This window comes from Osmerus mordax, chromosome 20, assembly GCF_038355195.1.
Source record: "Osmerus mordax isolate fOsmMor3 chromosome 20, fOsmMor3.pri, whole genome shotgun sequence".
Lineage (NCBI taxonomy): Eukaryota > Metazoa > Chordata > Actinopteri > Osmeriformes > Osmeridae > Osmerus > Osmerus mordax.
In genome coordinates, this window is record NC_090069.1 from 1,686,138 (window position 1) to 1,703,220 (window position 17,083).

General features: G+C 47.8%; 1 protein-coding gene across 1 annotated transcript; it reads left to right on the forward strand.

Annotated features, from left to right (window-relative positions):
* Nucleotides 1–2,534: 2,534 nt before the first annotated feature.
* Nucleotides 2,535–14,218, forward strand: sppl3 (signal peptide peptidase 3). The gene is made up of 11 exons (XM_067258599.1): nucleotides 2,535–2,990; nucleotides 8,060–8,137; nucleotides 8,458–8,567; nucleotides 8,818–8,937; nucleotides 9,146–9,224; nucleotides 10,110–10,222; nucleotides 10,495–10,601; nucleotides 11,259–11,422; nucleotides 12,063–12,247; nucleotides 12,512–12,621; nucleotides 13,301–14,218. Exons 1-11 carry the CDS (start codon nucleotides 2,965–2,967, stop codon nucleotides 13,370–13,372), a joined length of 1,164 nt encoding a protein of 387 aa, XP_067114700.1. The 5' UTR covers nucleotides 2,535–2,964; the 3' UTR covers nucleotides 13,373–14,218.
* Nucleotides 14,219–17,083: the final 2,865 nt, after the last annotated feature.

Below are 17,083 nucleotides of genomic sequence, written 5' to 3' on the forward strand. Positions count from 1 at the left end.
TTGTCCCGTACTTCTAGCCTGACATCCAGTGGCCAGATGTGGTACTGCATGCCAGAGTTGCACTGGTCAAAATAATTGACCGACTAATATTTCTAGACATTCTACATTCTAGAATCTACAGATTATCTTGACCATAAAATAAGGTAGGATACTGATGACTAAATGCATGATAAGTTGCTTCGAAAATACAATGTGTACCAACTAAACAGGTCATTATGGTTGTAATATTAAATAATAACTTTTGTGTGTAAAAAACAACAGGAGCAACATAACACATCTTTACATTTAGCAGACGCTGTTATCATTCCCCTCGAGGCAAGTAGGGTGAAGTGTCTTGCCCAAGGACACAACATCAATTTTTCACGGCCAGAAATCTAACCGGCAACCTTCTGATTAATAGCCCGATTCCCTAACCGCTCAGCCATTTGACCCTCCATAACGCTGCAGTATACTTCACGTGTCACATTAATATCCATCCAAATAATCTACATGGGTAAATATGTCACATCTGTTAGTCATGTTATTTTCTAAATGGCCAATACCTTGAACAAACAAATAAACCTTTGTTCTTATCTTATACACATGCTCCTTAGTGCAACAACACTACAACACGATATACACCGCTGCAACTTACCTCACTTCACACTAGCCTAAATGCATGACCCCAGAAAGGCAAGACACAATGGGTGACAGTGACATATGACACAAAGAATTACAGCCGCAACCCAGATGAAGGACAATAGTGCTGGGTCACACACATTTAGTAGAGATTTCATCAAACAATTTTCAATGTACATGCTTTCCTTTCTAAAAATGAGTTTTGGCATCTGCTTTGCTTGTGATTGGTTATTGATTGGATATCTCTATATAGAAACCAAACGTATCCATGTTTTTTTTTTTATGTTTTCAGACTTTTACACAGTCTCTGAGTGACTTTAGTCTATGCAATAAATACATGGGTCAATACATGGCTAGGGAGCGTGGAATCTTACATTCTTTTTTTCATTTAGAGGCCAATGTGTATTACAAATCACAAATTACTTAACTGTCATTAAATATTTCAATCATAAAGTACATCCTAAAAACTAAAGAAAGATTTAGTGCCCATTTAAAAAGATTCAACCTTCTGAAAAATTATATACCCCCAAACCAGTGGCGATTTTAGACTCTTTTTAGGGGTGCTCAAGCACCTCAGTACCCCTAAAAAAAATAATAATAATAATAATTCAATAACATTGAATTATTATGAATTGTTATCTTAAATAAGTGTTATTGCTCTAACGTAAGAGTTTGCAAACATGTCTGTTAGTGGCAGATGACAAACAATTACAGGTTCAAAGGGCTTTAAACAGGTTTAATATCGAGTGTCGTCATGCACCTTTAACGTTGGTAGTCTGCCAGTAAAACCAAAGGAGAAGAAGTACGAATCGGGCTGGTAATCCGAAGGTTGCCAGTTCGATTCCCGGTCATGCCAACTGACGTTGTGTCCTTGGGCAAGGCACTTCACCCTACTTGCCTCGGGGGAATGTCCCTGTACTTACTGTAAGTCGCTCTGGATAAGAGCGTCTGCTAAATGACTAAAATGTAAATGAAGTACGTAGTTAATTTCATGGCGCAGATTAAGAACACAAGTCACATTCTCATTGGGGGCTGAGCCCCCCTAAAGGTCTGATCCTAGAATCGCCCCTGCCCCAAATGTTTTAGAATCATGTTCAGGTAGGACCACACAATTCTTTCATGGAACCGGTGAACCTTATGGGCTTCTATGGCCCCACTTTCTTAACCCCTCATTGGGATCCCTCACTGAATTGCTCCTCCCAAGGTTTCTTCCATTTTTTCTCCTCTAGTGAGTTTTTCTGGGAGTTTTTCCTTGTCTTCCTTGAGGGTTTAGGTCAGTTGAGGGGCAGTTCTACGTGAAGCCCTCTGCGACATTGCTTGTAAAAAGGGCTATAAAAAATACATTTGTATTTGATTTAACCAGTGGAGGCTTTGTGGAGGCTTGTGGTGCAGAAGGAAAACGACAGTTGACTGGACAGATTGTGTGTAAGCTCTAAGAACAATTCCTTGCAGATTTTGGTAATCCCAAACTACTTGGAGAGGGGGGAAAGCTGATTTGACCCCCTCTAAACACTCTTCCCTCCTCGGGAGGAACATCTGAACCTGTCTTTATGTCGACAGGTACTAATTTGGAGGAACATTTCATTTTAAATGAATACTTCACAAAATAACAAGCATTGTCATTGGGTTATTGCATTTTCTATTCTATTAAGAGAAATACCAAAAATGTAACTCGACGATAATGTGGATGTTGTACTGCCGTTTTTTATTTTATTAGCTACATAAGGGGATTGACGTCTTGGAATTAATTCCTGAAAAGTTAATTGCATAGAACGACCGTCTATGCGTTAGCAATACTGCCAACTAGTGAGAAGCAATTGCAAGCATTTCCATTGCACTTCTTCAGTGCACTCACACGCTACTCTCTAGCAGGGGCGATTTTGCGCGTTCCCGTGACTCGCCATAGAAAACAAAGCTATCTGAACGGCTTCCATTACAGCGGAGGGTGCAGACTTCGAGAATATCCAAATAGAGGAAAATGCCACTGAATATGGATTTAGAGCGAGTGTAGCATCGTATGATACCGGGCCTGCAAGGGCTAGTGAGACGGCAGGACACTCGTAAAACTGAAGAAATTATAGTTTTTTTCCTGGGGGTGCTTTGTCTTGCATTGCCTGGCCACCTAGCAGCAAACCATCATTGTAATTTCGATTGCAAGCAGTTCAGCTAGTGCTTGCTAGCTGATGACTGGGATATATCGCCATGTTGTTATCACATAGTGACTGTTGAAAAATACCAATCTTGAAGCAACGGCGGAAATTTTCTCCACCAGCACCCGCCGTTTTGCCACAGAAACCCGAATCTGTGCTACTGTCGCGGAACGCACTGACTGTTGTGATCGGCGACATGGCGGAGCAGGGCTACTCTGCTTGGTGAGTGCGCATAGGCATTACGCGACCTGGCTATCCTGTGTGATTTTATCAATACATGTAACGAAATGTGTTGCTGTTGACTCATTAAATACTTGTATGTTTTTGCAAACTTAAGCCCAATGGAATAACACCAAGCATTTAAGATGTCAAACCATTGTTATTAGCTACGCTACGTGCTTGAGCTGCTGCGAACATGCTAACGGGTTAGCTGCTACTAGCAAACTAGTAGTAGTAGCAGCTAGCATTAGTTAGCCTATTCCCCAATCTTTCCATTGAGAAAATTGTTAGCATTAGGCTAACAAGCCAAGCGGACATTGAAACCATGGGTGTATAAACAGCTAGCAGAGGTTTGATTTAGACTAGGATTATGTCAGTATACTGGCATATTTGTATTGGAGTTTTGACTTAAGATACCGCACGTTTTTACCTATACCGTAGATAAGTAGCTAACTAGCAAGCTACGTAAATTTTTTCTCTCTCCCAAAATAGATTACTTGATTACTGTAGCTGGATAACACCAGAGTTAGCTTGCTAATTGCACACAAACAAAGACCACATAGCTAGACATTGGCCAGCTAGGCTTCCTAACTCCTTGCTCTAGCTAGCTAATATCTCCAATCGGTATCAGGATTTTTGCTAGCTGCATTTTATAGCAACCGTACAGCGGGGGGACGACATTTCTACAGTTAACTTAGTGAGATGAATGATTGGATCACGGCATTAGGGAAGTGAAATAGTTGTTATGATAGCTACTAGTTTCTAACTACTGCGCAGCTTGCTAACCCTTCAGCTTACTACATACAGTAGCAAGCCGCAACTTGCACACTCAGGCAAGAATAAAAAGCCTGCTGTCTGACAAATATAAAGGCCTATTTTTGCTTATGATACACAAGCAAGCTGGCAAAATTGCGTTATTGACCCATACTTCCACACCATCTAGACAAGTTATTCCACATCATCAGCAGTACAGTATGGCATTGTTTTTACGTATTTATTTTTTACACCATTAATGCCACAAAACGTCCAGCAAGATATTCATCGGTCCCTTTTTTTCAATCATTAGTTGAGTTTTTTAATTTTTATACTGGATATATGGCAGGTAGCAAGAGTATATGTTTAGTCTTCAATATAAAATATTTCTAGCTATGGATATAAAGTGACTCTTTTTAAGATTCCACAACTTACTTCTTACATGGCCAGTTAATTTTGGACTTCCCCCTATCAGGGAAGAGTAACGTTTTTAACAAAAACGAGCTTGGACAACATCCAAACATGTATGGTTCAGTTTATCCAGCAGGAGACCTGCTTAAATCAAATATGGATCTACAATAAATAATTTTCAGGGAATCAGCTAATCTAGCTGAATGCCACTTGTTCCTGTGTAGATGTGGGTTGATGGGCTTGTATTTGGAAATCAGCTTCACTTCTATGTAGCTGACCAATAGCCTAGAATATTCAAGTTCATATAAGTCTTGTCTGTTCTTAAGTATACTGGTTGACCTTAACAGAGGCAACATTTAAAAACCAAACCGTTTTTATGGGTGGTCTATGTAGTGGTCCGTTGTTCAGGCATGCAAATTGTTGGCTTGATGAGGGATGGCATTGGAATAGTTTATTGAAACGTTGTCCCTCTATAGACAAGGAAGTCTCATGGCACTTTGGGCTGCAATCCAACCCTCAACAGTCCAGAATTGTATTTTGTTTTTAAATGTTCTATTGACTTATCGCACCCATGTTCTGTAGCCTGATGTGGACAGAATTCTGAGCGACCGGTTTAGCAGTTGAATATGGAATAGCACACAGCCTTTCTGTCAGACGTGTTGACTGTGCCTTTAGTGGAACGGCTTCACTTCAGCCTGTTCAAGCATTTGAGAGCCAGGCCTGACAGTCACTTCCAAGTCGTAGAGACGTCATTCCTAGAGAATCGTTCTTCTTTGTCAATGCAGCCTGCAACTAGCCTGTTCAAACGGCAATGAACTGTTGTAATCCTCCGCTCGTAACCTGAAAATATACGCTGCGTTATCATTCAGATGCTACACGAGTCAAACTGGTTTTCTAAATACTTTCAAGGGGGTCTATCCTACAGTATTTATTTCCCTGCAAAAATGGGGAACCTCTGCTTTTACGTTAATACATTACAATTTAACATTGTTCGAAGACTGACTCTGCCTTAAGATGTATGTTATCCGACCAGCCATAGACATAAAACGGGGCGAGTCTGTATGGCAGCTTTTACGACATGTCTGTAGGGCACAGTTAGGAAGTGTACCATCGCTCCGGTGTCCCGTTTCCCCCAACAGATGACACGATATCCTGCCCATATTCCAAGAGCTCCCGCAGTCTTTCCTGCATGGCTGAATAAAACAAAGCGACAGGAGTCCTACTTGCTGATGTTGAGACCTGCATTTGTGCCGGTGTCGTGAGGGAGGGAGGGAGGGGGGGGGTAGTGGTATCCAGATGAGCTTTACTTTCTAAGACCTGTCGGCCTTTGCTGTGTCACTTTCTCTACACCTCCTGGCACGGCATCCGTCACTTCGACAGACACGAAGGCCAGGACGCCGTCACCGCAGCGCTCCGGTGGGCCACACGCGTGCAACGTTTCACTCCGAAAGAGAAACTGGCGTCGAGAGAGCAGCCCCTGGCTCTGACAGTGGTGATGCGGGCCGTGCGAGCCTTCCTGTTTCTCTGCCCCACCCCCCCAAAAGCAGGGGGGTCAGATGGCTGAGCGGTTAAGGAATTGGGCTATTAATCAGAAGGTTGCCGGTTCAATTCCAGGCCGTCTGCTAAATGACTAAATGTAAATGTAATGCCTCCAAAAGCAGCATCTGTGCGTCTCCTGACCGTGGAGTGTATCATTTACATTTAGTCATTTAGCAGACGCTCTTATCCAGAGCGACTTACAGTAAGTACAGGGACATTCCCCCCGAGGCAAGTAGGGTGAAGTGCCTTGCCCAAGGACACAACGTCAGTTGGCATGACCGGGAATCGAACTGGCAACCTTCGGATTACTAGTCTGACTCCCTCACCGCTCAGCCACCTGACTCCCTAATCTGGGCAGCTGAAGAGGGGCCGGAAGTGGAGCTTGCTAAGGCCAGTGCCACGGGGTGCGTCCTGATGAGCGAAACAAACTGTTATTTTTCAGGGGGAGGTCTTCTTAATCCCAGAACACATCCCACGCCCCTGGACGGGGGTGGAGGGTGCTCTGACGACCTGGAACAGAGGTTACGCGTGCACCTCTCTGCTGAAGACACGGCGCCCTGTGCCCCTTACACCTGCACCACGGCCCAGGGTCAGCGCCCTACGCCCCTTACACCTGCACCATGGCCCAGGGTCAGCGCCCTACGCCCCTTACACCTGCACCACGGCCCAGGGTCAGCGCCCTACGCCCCTTACACCTGCACCACGGCCCAGGGTCAGCGCCCTACGCCCCTTACACCTGCACCACGGCCCAGGGTCAGCACCATACGCCCCTTACACCTGCACCACGGCCCAGGGTCAGCGCCCTACGCCCCTTACACCTGCACCACGGCCCAGGGTCAGCACCATACGCCCCTTACACCTGCACCATGGCCCAGGGTCAGCGCCATACGCCCCTTACACCTGCACCATGGCCCGTGTTATAACAGCCTTTGAAATCCTATCAAGAGGCTTTCTTTTGATCTTATTTTCTTTCTTTTGGGGCTTCTTTTCAAGGTTTCTTCCTAGCCCTACTGAACTGGGGAGGATGTCAAACACACTGTCATCCACCACAGTTTAATCAGGATGCACTTTAAAGTTGCGATTGTTTTCGTTTAATATCTGTGTTTTCGTTGTATGGTGTGAGTAGACTACTGCCCTGTTGTCTTTAGCTGTGTAACAAACCTCTCCAGAAGAGTTTCATATTAGGTCTAAGTCTTTATGTCCCATGCCTTCAACATAAACAACACGTCTAAGATTTCATTAAAGACTGTTGCTATTATACTATTACAGCCAGTGTGTGTGTGTGTGTGTGTGATCGCGTGTGCATGAGAGATGGTGTGTGTATATGAGAGTGTGTGTGTTTGTATGAGAGACGGTATGTGCGTGCGGGCTTGCATATGTGTGTGTGTGTGTGTGTGTGATGGTGTATGAGAGAGTGTGTGTGTGACAGGGTGTGTGTGATGGTATATATATGTGTGTGTTTGTGTGTGTGTGTATGATGGTGTGTAGGCTAGTTACGGCACAGGCAGCATCTGTTGGGGAGCAGCAGTAGTAGGACCAGGCTGGTCTGTTAGACGGGGTTAAGGCAGCAGATTAGTGGGTTTAACATTTTAACTCCATTAAAAACAGCTCCGAGACCAGCGCAGACACTGCAGGCTGCCTTCCTTCCTGTCAGTCGCTAACTCTACTCCCACAGAACCCTCCGGTTTCCTGCGTCCCTTGCTACCTTTCAACAACTGAAACAATATTCCAGCATTTCTAATATGGCTCGTATTGTTTTTTTGGGGGGGTGGTGTGTGGCTAGATAAAATTCTAGGTTCCTCTCTGATGGCTGTTTCTTATTTCAATCAGTGGTGGGGTTGTAGTGTCTGGCTCTCTCTGTCTCTCTCTCCTCTCTCTTTCTCCTCTGTGTCTCTCTCCTCTCTGTCTCTCTCTCCTCTCTCTTTCTCCTCTGTTCCTCTCTCCTCTCTGTCTCTCTCTCCTCTGTTTCTCTGTGTCTCTCCTCTCTGTCTCTCTCTTTTTTTCTGTGTCTCTCTTTATATCCCCCTGTCCCTCTTCTTCTCTCTAGTAGAAGGTTTGTTAGGGGGGGAGGGGAGTTGGCTGGTACACAACACTTTTATTAGTCAAGTTGACCCATTCCTTTCTGTCTGTGTCTCTCTCTCTGTTTCTCTCTCTCTCTGTTTCTCTCTCTCTCTGTTTCTCTCTCTCTGTTTCTCTCTCTCTCGGTTTCTCTGTCTCTCTCTCTGCCTCTGTCTCTCTCTCTCTGTCTCTCTCTCTGTTTCTCTCTGTCTCTCTCTATCTCCTGGTACACAACACGTTTTAATGAGAGTCAAATGAAAGACCTGACCGGTTCCTGTCTCTGTGTCTCTCTCCTAACTTCCTGTGTTCAGGGCATACTCCCTCGTCGACTCCAGCCAGGTGTCCACCTTCCTCATCTCCATCCTCCTCATCGTGTACGGTAGCTTCAGGTGAGTGAGCGTTGCTGCGCTGCAGTCACACCTGGCTCACACCTGGCTCACGCCTGGCTCACACCTGGCTCACACCCGGCTCACGCCAGCCTTCGATGCTGCGGCCTCGGTTTGCGACCACGCACGGAACACGTGTAGAAAACGTCAAAGGCTGGTGTTTTACCGAAAGTGTGTCCCTTCTTTATCTCTCTCTCTCTCTCTCTCTCTCTCTCTCTCTCTCTCTCTCTCTCTCTCTCTGTGTCCTCTCTCTGTGTCCTCTCTCTTTATCACTGTCCTCCCTCTACCTCTCTCTGTCCGCCCTCCTCTCTCTCCCTGAGCAGATCCTTAAATATGGACTGTGAGAACCAGGAGAAGGATAAAGATGGGAACCCGACAGCGCCCGGGGTGTTCAATAACGGCAACACGAACAACAGTGAGTCTCACATCTTTGGTGAGACATGAGACATACAGAGAACGTGTGTTGTCCTTTCTTTCGTCTTTTTTTTCCGTCTTTTTTTGTAGCGTTATCATTCTGTGTACGTGTTCTTCCTGGGTTGGTTGTGTTACTGGGTGTATGCGCGTGTTTGAGTGGGTATGGGTGTGTGTGAGCATGGGTATGGGTGTGTGTGTGTGTGTTTCACATTTCGACACGAGCATGTGTAGTTTGAGCCTTCTCACTTGTGCGTGCGTCTCCTCTGTAGGTATTCAGACCATCGACTCTACGCAGGCTCTTTTCCTGCCCATAGGAGCCTCGGTCTCTCTCCTCGTCATGTTCTTCTTCTTCGACTCTGTCCAGGTGGTCTTCACCATCTGCACTGCAGGTAACCCCTTGCTCACACACACACACACAAAGTCTGACTCACTTGCGTGCATTAAGGGATTCACAGTTGGTTAGTGAAGCAGTTCTGTTATCTGGTGTATGTTATCTGTAGTTGTGATGTAGTCGGGGCTGTGGGGAAGACCACAGTGTGATAGTTGTGGTTTCTCATCTTTCTGCTACCTCTCTCCCTGCCCGCTGTTCCCTCACAGTTCTCGCCACGATTGCGTTTGCGTTCCTCCTTTTGCCGATGTGCCAGTACCTCACCAGACCGTGTTCCCCACAGAACAAGTGAGTCCTCTTCCTGGGATCCCGTACTCTTTTCTCTCTCTCTCGATCTCTCTTACTTTTTCTATCTCCCCCCTGTTCCTCTCTCTTTGCTCTGTCTCTTTCTTGCTCTCTTGCTCTCTTTCATTCTCTCAATCCTTTTCCTTCCTTCCTTCTTTCTACCTCTCTCTCTTTCCACCTCACATTGTACACCCTCTCCTTCTCATGTCCATGTGACATCTGCATAATGCCGTGTTAATCAATGTGTGAGAGCCTATCTGTCGGAACTTTTGCGGCAAACACAGCAGAATCCCGATAACGATTCGGCGGGCACATATGCAAATGACCTTTCGTAGAACGTTCCGGCACACGAGGGAATCGGCGGCTCGCTTTCCCCTCGCGCCCCAACGGCACACCGCGAGAACGTTTCCCGGCGTTGCGCGGGCCGACGTGCTGTCGTCATACCAATACCCTCAGTATTCCGTCGAGTGTTCCTTTTTGTTCTTTTTGTGGCAAACACACGGGCGTTTACTCATCGATCGCTCGGCTGATCAACATTCTTGCCGGCGGACGAGCGCACCGTGGTATCGAGCCGGGCGGACTAGGCTGCAGGCAGGGCCCTGTTCGGGAGGCGGTATTGACTGGTCCGTGAGGAGGGGGGGAATGTTGCGTGAGATGTTGTTGTGAAGGGAGTCAGATGGCTGAGCGGTTAGGGAATCGGGGTGTTAATCAGAAGGTTGCCGGTTCGATTCCCTCTCGTGTGCAAAATGACGTTGTGTCCGTGGGCAAGGCAGTTCCCCCTACTTGCCTCGGGGGGAAATGTCCCCTGTACTTACTGTAAGTCGCTCTGGATAAGAGCGTCTGCTAAATGTAGATGTGAAGCCCTGGTTCTCTCTCCTCCTCCTCCAGGATCTCCTTCGGTTGCTGCGGGCGCTTCACCCTGGCCGAGCTGCTCTCCTTCTCCCTGTCCGTCCTGCTGGTACTCATCTGGGTGCTCACCGGACACTGGCTGCTCATGGACGGTGTGTGTGTGTGCGCGCCCTCCTGCTTGTGTATCTGTGTCTGTCATGAGGGTGTGTGTGCCCGTCTGTGTCTCCGTGTGTGTGTGCCTGTGTGTGTATTTGTCCTGTATGTATGTCTGTTCATCACTGTGTGTGTGTGTGTGTGAGTCCGAATGTGTGTCTCCGTGCGTGCGAAAGCATCAGCGACCCCCCCCCCCCCCCCCCCATTTGACAGGTGTACAGGTGACGTGTGTGCGCCTGTCCCTCCCGTCCTAACCTCTGTCCCCTCTCAGCTCTCGCCATGGGGCTCTGCGTGGCCATGATCGCCTTCGTGCGCCTGCCCAGCCTCAAGGTGTCCTGCCTTCTGCTGTCTGGACTCCTCATCTATGACGTCTTCTGGGTAAGACGCACCCTCCCTCTCCGCCCAGACGCCTCAGAGCCGACACACACGCACATCACCGCGTCCTGGGGCACGGCAAACCGCAAGTGTGTGTTCGCTCGCTCACCACTGTCCAGGCCCCTCAGGTTAATTGAGGTGGACAGAGTTCCAGAACAGCGGTTGCTGCCTGGCACTGATAAGATGTGTCCTTTCTGTTGCGGTTGGACAGCAGAACTTTGATGTAATTATAATTACGTTTCGCAGGAAAGGGTAGCGCGTCAGGCCTTCGTTGGGCATGTGTGTTCATGCAGTACTAATGAAAAAGATCCATATAAAGTCACGACTGCCTAGAATAGAAAATCAACATAATCTACCCGCAGTGTCAGGAAGTGAGGTAAAATCTTGTTATGAAAGGAGTTTTGTGTAGTTTGTTTAGTTTTGTTTGTTTAGTTTTGTTTGCTGAAGGTTGTGGGAAAGTTAGCTTGTTAGTTCCCTCAGGTCCGCGAGATGCTAGTAGCTAGCTGTTTGGATTCTCTGACTAGACTAGTCTAGCTGACAATTAATTATAAAAAATTAAAAAAAAGTTTAGTAGCTCTTTTTGTTTTGTCAAGTTAACACTGAAAGTTTGCTAGTGGCTAGGCTAGGCTAGGCTAACCCCCTGCTGTGTCTTCCTTGCAGGTGTTTTTCTCAGCCTACATCTTCAACAGTAACGTGATGGTAAAGGTCGCCACCCAGCCAGCAGACAACCCCCTGGACGTCCTCTCCAGGAAGCTGCACCTGGGCCCTGGAATGGGCCGTGACGTGCCCCGCCTCTCCCTGCCCGGCAAGCTGGTCTTCCCCAGGTACACTGCCCAGGGTGTGGGGCAGGGCCCTGTCTATATTTAACCTCTTATCCAGGAAAATCTTGTTCCGCTTGATCACACGAGCGGGGGAAATCTGAGCTCGTTCTTCCTCTTTCCTTCTCCTGCTGCCCCCCCGCCCCCGTCCCCGTCCTGTGTTTCCTGCCCCCTGCTGTGATCCACCCCACGCTGCCTGAGCTCCAAGTCCTTCCTGTCTCGCCGGCTACTTTCTCCCCTTTCACCCCTCCATGTTCTTTCTCGGCTGCTTCTCACCCCACCTCCCCATATCCTCATTTTCTCTGCTGGATCTCATCCCTCTCTCATCCCTCTATCCCTACTACCCATATCCTCTTTTCTTCAATGGTTCTCATCCCTCTCTCCCCACATCCTCTTTCCTCTGCTGGATCTCATCCCTCTCACTCATCCCTTCTCTCTCATACCTCTCTCTCATACCTCTCTCTCATTCCTCTCTCTCATCCCTCTCTCCCCACATCCTCTTTCCTCTGCTGGATCTCATCCCTCTCTCTCGTCCCTCTCTCTCGTCCCTCTCTCTCGTCCCTCTCTCTCGTCCCTCTCTCTCGTCCCTCTCTCTCATTCCTCTCTCTCATCCCTCTCTCATCTCTTTCTCTCTTTACGTGTGCAGTTCCACAGGCAGCCACTTCTCCATGCTGGGGATCGGAGACATCGTCATGCCCGGCCTGCTGCTGTGCTTCGTGCTGCGGTACGACAACTACAAGAAGCAGGCCAGCGGGGAGGCGACCGGCCCCGGGCCAGGACGCATGCAGAGAGTCTCCTACTTCCACTGCACCCTCATCGGATACTTTGTGGGTAAGCACCGCTCTGGAGGGGAGGAGTGGAGGTTTGATAGGGAGGGAAAACAATCTCTGGGACTCGGGACTCGGCCTAACTTCAGCCCCTAGAGGGAGATAAATTAGAGTTAGAGTTAGTAAATGATTCTCTCAAGTTGAAGGAGTTCTGTTTGTTATCACTGGTGAACAGGCCTGTTCTTCTGTGGTAGCACAGTCTGGTACAGCCTAAGTGTGTCAGTCTGTGTGTGTGTGTGACCAGTCTCCTGTCTCTCTCCGTGTGCAGGTCTGCTGACGGCTACAGTAGCGTCCAGGATCCACCGTGCGGCCCAGCCTGCCCTCCTCTACCTGGTGCCCTTCACCCTGCTGCCACTGCTCACCATGGCCTACCTGAAGGTACCCGCCGCTAGCCAACTGTTAGCCCCGCAGCCCACCCGCTAGCCTACTATTCTACTGTTATCCCCACAGCCAGCCCACCCGCTAGCCTACTGTTAGCCCAGCAGCCAGCCTACTGTTAGCCCAGCAGCCAGCCTACTGTTAGCCCCACAGCCAGCCCACCTGCTAGCCTACTGTTAGCCCACCAGCTAGCCTACTGTTATCCCCACAGCCAGCCCACCCGCTAGCCTACTGTTAGCCCCACAGCCAGCCCACCCGCTAGCCTACTGTTAGCCCCACAGCCAGCCCATCTGCTAGCCTACTGTTAGCCCCACAGCCAGCCCACCCGCTAGCCTACTGTTAGCCCAGCAGCCAGCCCACCTGCTAGCCTACTGTTAGCCCCACAGCCAGCCCATCTGCTAGCCTACTGTTAGACCCACAGCCAGCCCACCTGCTAGCCTACTGTTAGCCCCACGGCCAGCCCATCTGCTAGCCTACTGTTAGCCCCACAGCCAGCCCATCTGCTAGCCTACTATTAGCCCCACAGCCAGCCCACCCGCTAGCCTACAGTTAGCCCACCTGCTAGCCTACTGTTAGCTCTGCAGCCCGCCCACCTTCTGGCCCACTGATTAGGAATTTAAATGGGACCAAGTCCCCACAAGAATAGCAATACGAACGTGTGTGTGTGTGCTCTGTACAGGGTGACCTGCGGCGTATGTGGTCAGAGCCTTTCCACACCAAGGCCACCAGTTCCCGCTTCCTGGAGGTATGATGCACCCTGGGATACGCAGCCAGCGCTGGGAGGACCAGGGAGCCCCACCCCTGGACGGAGGAGAGAGAGGGACGCTGAAGAGAGGCCAAGTTCTCCTCATCCCTTGTTCACACGTCATCCAACCATCCTCCTTGCAGCCCACAGACGGGCTCCAAGTCTGTGGGCCTCATTGCCAGATACGGCTCCCGCCTGTTGCCTGATCTCTCTCTCTCTTTCTCTCGCTAACATCTTGTTACATTTTCTTTTCCTCCCTTCTCTCCCTCCTCTTTTTCCATATCTGCAACCCGGGTTCATCCTCACCCCCCTGGATATCTATCTCCCTTTTTATCCTCTCTCTCTTTCACCAACTCGCTCTCTCTCTCTTTCACTCTTATCATCACTCCCATCCTCCCTTTTCCTTCTTATGGCCCATTCCATTTTTTTCAAGGCCTCTTCCTCTCTTTCCTCTGTCTTCTGCCCCCGCCCCTCCTCCCTCTGTCAATCTGCCCTTCTTTCTCTTTATCTGTTTTCGCCCCTCCTCCCGGACTCCAAGGCTCCAGCCTTTGACCTCCTCCATCACTGACTTATGGTTGTGAGTCGTCTTTCGACTGGTTCCTTGTTTTTAGCGTCGTCATCAGTATGGTTCTTGCTTCTTCTCGAGTGGGGGTCACAAAACGAAGCGTGGGGGAGGCTCCGCCCACTTGATCTCTCCCGGCAGAACTGTGACATCAGCGGCACAGGAAGCGGCGGTCAGCTGGGACAGGGGGAACCGCTCCCCCGTCTCTCTTCCTCCATCGTTACCTTGGTAACCCCCCCCCCCCCCCCTACACCCCAACCCCTCAATCTCGTCCCCCCCATACACCCCAGGGCCCCACCATCATTGCTGCCCCTTCACAGATACATGTATTTTATTTAGAAAGAAGATTTTATTCTTGACATATACAGAAAGGTTGCATTATAAATTGTGAATGTGCCCCTGGGGTTTGAAGGTGACGCACATCTCCTTGTATATATGTGTACACATGCATCATTCGTTTTGTGTGTGTGAGATTGAGAGACAGTTGAGAGTTTGTGTGTGTGTGTGTGTGTGAGTGTGAGCGAGCGAGCGAGCGAGCAAAATAAATGGTCAAGTTATTTCCAATTACAATTTTAGAACCCGAAGAAAACCTTGACTATTAGAAGTTGTGGATTGAAATGATGCTGAGGGTTGATGGGACATGCAGTTTTTTTTGTACTGGTCTTAGACTTGTAGTCCTATTCTGGATGGTCTGTCGCCCAGGGAACATTATTACAATATATTCTACCCACGAGTGACAGAATGAACTTTGGGAAAACCCACAAGACCATGGCATGTGCCATGTCTTTACTTAAAGGGGGGAGGGGTGTGTGTGTGTGTGTGATTGCATTAGTTTGTGTAAGTGAATGTGTGGATGCCTGGTCAAATTACCTTTATAAAGCCTGTTTGGATCTAGTTGAGAAGATCTATGTCCTTTTACAGGACTTTAATAATGGATTGTAATCAGTGGGTCCTTGGTAAATGAACTAGCCCACCACCGGTCGTGTTCCAGTGAAGTTCCGATAGTTGTTACTATTCTTTTGGATCATCACATTCCTCCCACACAATTTTGTGGTGCTTGTCATTAGACCATAGCTCAAACGATACTGGAATTAGTGTGTTTGTGTTATACACGCGTGATGGAGGGAGAGAGACGTATGGAAAATGCAATTCGCAAAAGTTTTTTTTTTTTTTTTTGCATTAGCATTTGCCCTTTATTTTATTTTAGTTAAAAGGTTTTTTTGTGTGTTTTTATTTTTATATGTACGTCCTTTGGGCCTTGCATGTCAAGTTTACCGTGTGTGTCATTCCCGTGACTGAATCAACAGGGCAACTGCCGCTTAGAGGCCCAGCCGCCCCTAACCAAACCACCAGGTCTGTGAGAGAGGCCACACAGAGACAGGAAGCCTGAAGGATATAGGCCAGTGTGGGAAGGGTCTGAACCCCACACCTCGGACCATCTCTGACCCACGACCCTGGTGGTGCGCAGGGGGGGGCGTACGCCCTAGGCGTTGCGTCACCTGGACTCCGTAGCCGTGAGATTGACGGCCAAAAACTTCATGGACCTCACAACCACAACCCTCTCCCTCCTTCACTCACACACACACACACCCTGAATACCTGACCCTCTGCCACTATGGACTTGGTGGGGGAAAAAAAGTTAATGACTATCATGGTAAGAACAATTGAAGAAAAAAAATATATGGAAAAAAAAAAAAAAACACGTTTTAATTTTTTGAACAATTTCTTTCTTTGGATCCCGTTTGTATATTTTTTTTTTCTTTCTTAGTGCCGTAGAATTAGGTTTCCCCCTTTCCCATTTTATACTTTTCTTTCCACCTCTTGTCCCATTAAGCAGAGGGACCTATCTCTGCTGGTGGTTGACGTTACAGCTGAATGGATTCTGTATAAAAAGTTGAGTAAATAAATTAAGAACTGTGTAGTGAACTGTGGATCCTGAAGAGCTGAGTCTAAAACAATGTTGGTCCCCTTTTAACCTTGTTCCCCTTCCTAGACCCGTTCAGTCAGGATTCTACTGTAAATAAACATGACTCTAACTGTACCTATCTGGAGTCTGTCTTTTCTCCCTGCCTCATAGTTCCACAATATACAGGACTGTACATGTGGCAGCGTAGCACATTGTCCCTGCTGTGCCAGCTAAGAATAATCTAGTACAGGTGAACAAGTGTAAATTATTAATACTTGTCCCATGTTTTTTAAGTAGTGTTTGTGAGAACGGTATTACACTGCATTGTTTTAGTTAGAAGGAACGTTGGCTCCTCTTAATTGATTTGATAGTGATTCTTGTTGGGGTTTTTTTTATTTTTTTGTGCTCTGGCGCGTACGGTTTTAGGCTACAGTTTGCTGTACAGACCTGATGTGACTACGTTCCAGTAGAGAAAATTAGGCATAAGTGATATCTCCATTTTACTGTGATGATGCAGGCTGCATAATTAAGAATGACCACTGGGTGGCGACACAGTCTAAGTCAGGGGAACACCGTCGACTGTTCTTCAAATCTCGGCTGTGCTGCACAGCAGGTGTTGAGAATGCAGAATATTTTAACTGGTCTGGGCCGCAGCCTGTTTTTATGATATAATTTCATCCGTTACGGGAGTCAGATATTTATGGTGAGGCAAGATTTGGGAACTGTAGCAGAGATGTCTTCAACCTGTTCAGGTGTTGATGAGGCCATGGTATGGGCTGGTTCCACTGTGATGTGCAATAAGGCGAGGCTCTTTTAAAAGCAAGTATCTCTGCGCCACTGTGTGACCACTGTAGATTCCAATATCTATCGTAGATCATCTATTGATTTGTCAGGAAACTGCTCAGGAAGATAGCTCGTTGCAGTGGACGGCGCAAATAGACTTTTTAAAAAGACAGCAAGTCTATGTGAACAGGAAACGTTTACAGCACAAACCCAGCCACCCGCTAATACCTAGGCTACAACTCAAACTGCAGGATCACAGAGAAAATATGTCTCTAAAACAACAGTAGCCTAAATGTTCACTTTCCAAAAAAGACCTCTGTACAGTAGAGGCTACCATAACTGTCCTGAGAGACGTAACAAGAGTCAGCCATGTACTGTCATGAAACACCACAATAGTCTGTTGAACAGAATGGCACAGGTAGCTCATTCTTCACAGCGTGTAAAGAGGACGTTTTGCGTCCGTGTT